Genomic DNA, 2,814 nt, shown 5'->3' on the forward strand with positions numbered 1-2,814 from the left:
TCACCCTCCTCCATGTGTAACCCCCCCTCTCACCATGTGTCCCCCCTCAAACACCATGTGTAGCTCCTCCCTCCTCCTCACCCCCTCTCACCATGTGTAGCTGTCACCCCCCCTCCTCCCCCTCTCACCAACACCCTCCCCCCTTCCTCTCACCCTGTACCCTCTCTCTCACCAACCCCCCCTCTCACCATGTGTAGCTGTACCCTCTCCCCACAAACACCCCCAACCCTCTCCTCACCAACCCTCCTCTCACCATGTGTAGCTGTGACCAAACACCCCCAACCTCTCCTCACCCCTCCCCCTCACCAAGCACTCCTCCTCAACACCCCCTCCCCCCAAACACCCCTCCCCTCTCACCATGTGTAGCTGTACCCCCTCTCCATGTGTCACCCCCCCCTCTCACCATGTGTAGCTGTACCCTCTCCCACCCCCCTCTCACCATGTGTAGCTGTACCTCTCCTCACCCCCCCAAACACCCCCCAACCCTCCTCCTCACCCCCTCTCACCATGTAGCTGTACCCTCCTCACCCCCCAAACACCCCAAACCTCTCCTCACCCCCCCCAAACACCTCCAACCCCCCCTCACCATGTGTAGCTGTACCTCCCCCATGTTTGCTCCTCATGTGTAACTCCCCCTCACCATGTGTAGCTGTACCCTCCCCCCTCACCATGTGTAGCTGTACCCTTCCCCCTCACCGAACAGACCTCCCCCCTCACCATGTGTAGCTGTACTTTGCCCTCAACAGAGCCCCCCTCACCATGTGTAGCTGTACTTCCCCCTCAACAGAGCCCCCCCCCCCTCACCATGTGTAGCTGTACTCTTGCCCTCGAACAGAGCCCCCTCACCATGTGTAACTGTACTTTGCTCCTCGAACAGAGCCCCCCCCACCATGTGTAGCTGTACTTTGCCTCGAACAGAGCCCCTTCCACCATGTGTAGCTGTACCCTTTGCCTCGAACAGAGCCCTCTCCTCCTCACCATGTGGGGCTCTCACTCTCACCTCGAACAGAGCCCCCTCTCACCATGTGTAGCTGTACCCTCTCACCATGTGTCACCCCCTCTCACCATGTGTAGCTGTACCTCTCCTCACCAACCCCCCACCATGTGTAGCTGTACCCTCTACCCCCCCTCACCATGTGTAGCTGTACCTCTCCTCACCAACCCCCTCACCATGTGTAGCTGTACTTTGCCCTCCACAAACAGAGCCGCTAGCTGACCCCCTCTGAGTTCAGACACATGGTGGCGATCGTCCCCAAATACTCCATGTCCTTCAGCCTCTCCACACCGGAGTCTCCCAGGGCGTAGAACCAGGCTCGGTTGTTCATCCCCACGGCAACGTGGTAGGGTCCCACGGCGATGAAGTTAGGCTCCACCTCCACCGCCACAGCAACAGGAGCTTCCTGTCAGACGACACGGAGTTCATGACACCCTCACCCGCTCTACAGGTGTTCTGTTTAGAATGGTGTTTTCCCCCAGGTGTTCTGTTTAGAATGGTGTTTTCCCCAGGTGTTCTGTTTAGAATGTTCCCCCAGGTGTTCTGTTTAGAATGTTCCCCCAGGTGTTCTGTTTAGAATGGTGTTTTCCCCCCAGGTGTTCTGTTTAGAATGGTGTTTTCCCCAGGTGTTCTGTTTAGAATGGTGTTCCCCCAGGTGTTCTGTTTAGAATGTTCCCCCAGGTGTTCTGTTTAGAATGGTGTTTTCCCCCAGGTGTTCTGTTTAGAATGGTGTTTTCCCCCAGGTGTTCTGTTTAGAATGGTGTTTTCCCCAGGTGTTCTGTTTAGAATGTTGTTTTCCCCCAGGTGTTCTGTTTAGAATGGTGTTTTCCCCCAGGTGTTCTGTTTAGAATGGTGTTTTCCCCCCAGGTGTTCTGTTTAGAATGGTGTTTTCCCCCAGGTGTTCTGTTTAGAATGGTGTTTTCCCCCAGGTGTTCTGTTTAGAATGGTGTTTTCCCCCAGGTGTTCTGTTTAGAATGGTGTTTTCCCCCAGGTGTTCTGTTTAGAATGTTGTTTTCCCTCAGGTGTTCTGTTTAGAATGGTGTTTTCCCCCATGTGTTCTGTTTAGAATGGTGTTTTCCCCCCAGGTGTTCTGTTTAGAATGGTGTTTCCCCCCAGGTGTTCTGTTTAGAATGGTGTTTTCCCCCAGGTGTTCTGTTTAGAATGGTGTTTTCCCCCAGGTGTTCTGTTTAGAATGGTGTTTTCCCCCATGTGTTCTGTTTAGAATGGTGTTTTCCCCCAGGTGTTCTGTTTAGAATGTTCCCCCCAGGTGTTCTGTTTAGAATGTTGTTTTCCCCCAGGTGTTCTGTTTAGAATGTTGTTTTCCCCCAGGTGTTCTGTTTAGAATGGTGTTTTCCCCCAGGTGTTCTGTTTAGAATGGTGTTTTCCCCAGGTGTTCTGTTTAGAATGTTCCCCCAGGTGTTCTGTTTAGAATGGTGTTTTCCCCCAGGTGTTCTGTTTAGAATGGTGTTTTCCCCAGGTGTTCTGTTTAGAATGGTGTTTTCCCCAGGTGTTCTGTTTAGAATGTTCCCCAGGTGTTCTGTTTAGAATGTTGTTTTCCCCCAGGTGTTCTGTTTAGAATGGTGTTTTCCCCCAGGTGTTCTGTTTAGAATGGTGTTTTCCCCCAGGTGTTCTGTTTAGAATGGTGTTTTCCCCAGGTGTTCTGTTTAGAATGTTCCCCCAGGTGTTCTGTTTAGAATGGTGTTTTCCCCCCAGGTGTTCTGTTTAGAATGGTGTTTTCCCCCCAGGTGTTCTGTTTAGAATGTCCCCCAGGTGTTCTGTTTAGAATGGTGTTTTCCCCAGGTGTTCTGTTTAGAATGTTC

The 2,814-nt window shown here is 52.3% G+C and overlaps 1 protein-coding gene across 1 annotated transcript in view; it reads right to left on the reverse strand.

The window, feature by feature from the left end:
* Positions 1–1,217: 1,217 nt before the first annotated feature.
* LOC135566832 (WD repeat-containing protein 19-like) overlaps positions 1,218–2,814 on the reverse strand; it is a gene marked incomplete at its 3' end in the record, with an annotated part of 21,030 nt that continues 19,433 nt past the window's right edge. Inside the window, exons 12-13 of the mRNA XM_065014432.1 lie at positions 1,435–1,450; positions 1,218–1,400 (exon numbers count right to left, since the gene is read on the reverse strand). Of these exons, the coding sequence (XP_064870504.1) occupies positions 1,218–1,400; positions 1,435–1,450 (199 nt within the window). The remainder of the gene's footprint in view (positions 1,401–1,434; positions 1,451–2,814) is intronic.

The sequence above is a fragment of the Oncorhynchus nerka genome, unplaced genomic scaffold, assembly GCF_034236695.1.
Source record: "Oncorhynchus nerka isolate Pitt River unplaced genomic scaffold, Oner_Uvic_2.0 unplaced_scaffold_3167, whole genome shotgun sequence".
Classification (NCBI taxonomy): Eukaryota; Metazoa; Chordata; class Actinopteri; order Salmoniformes; family Salmonidae; genus Oncorhynchus; species Oncorhynchus nerka.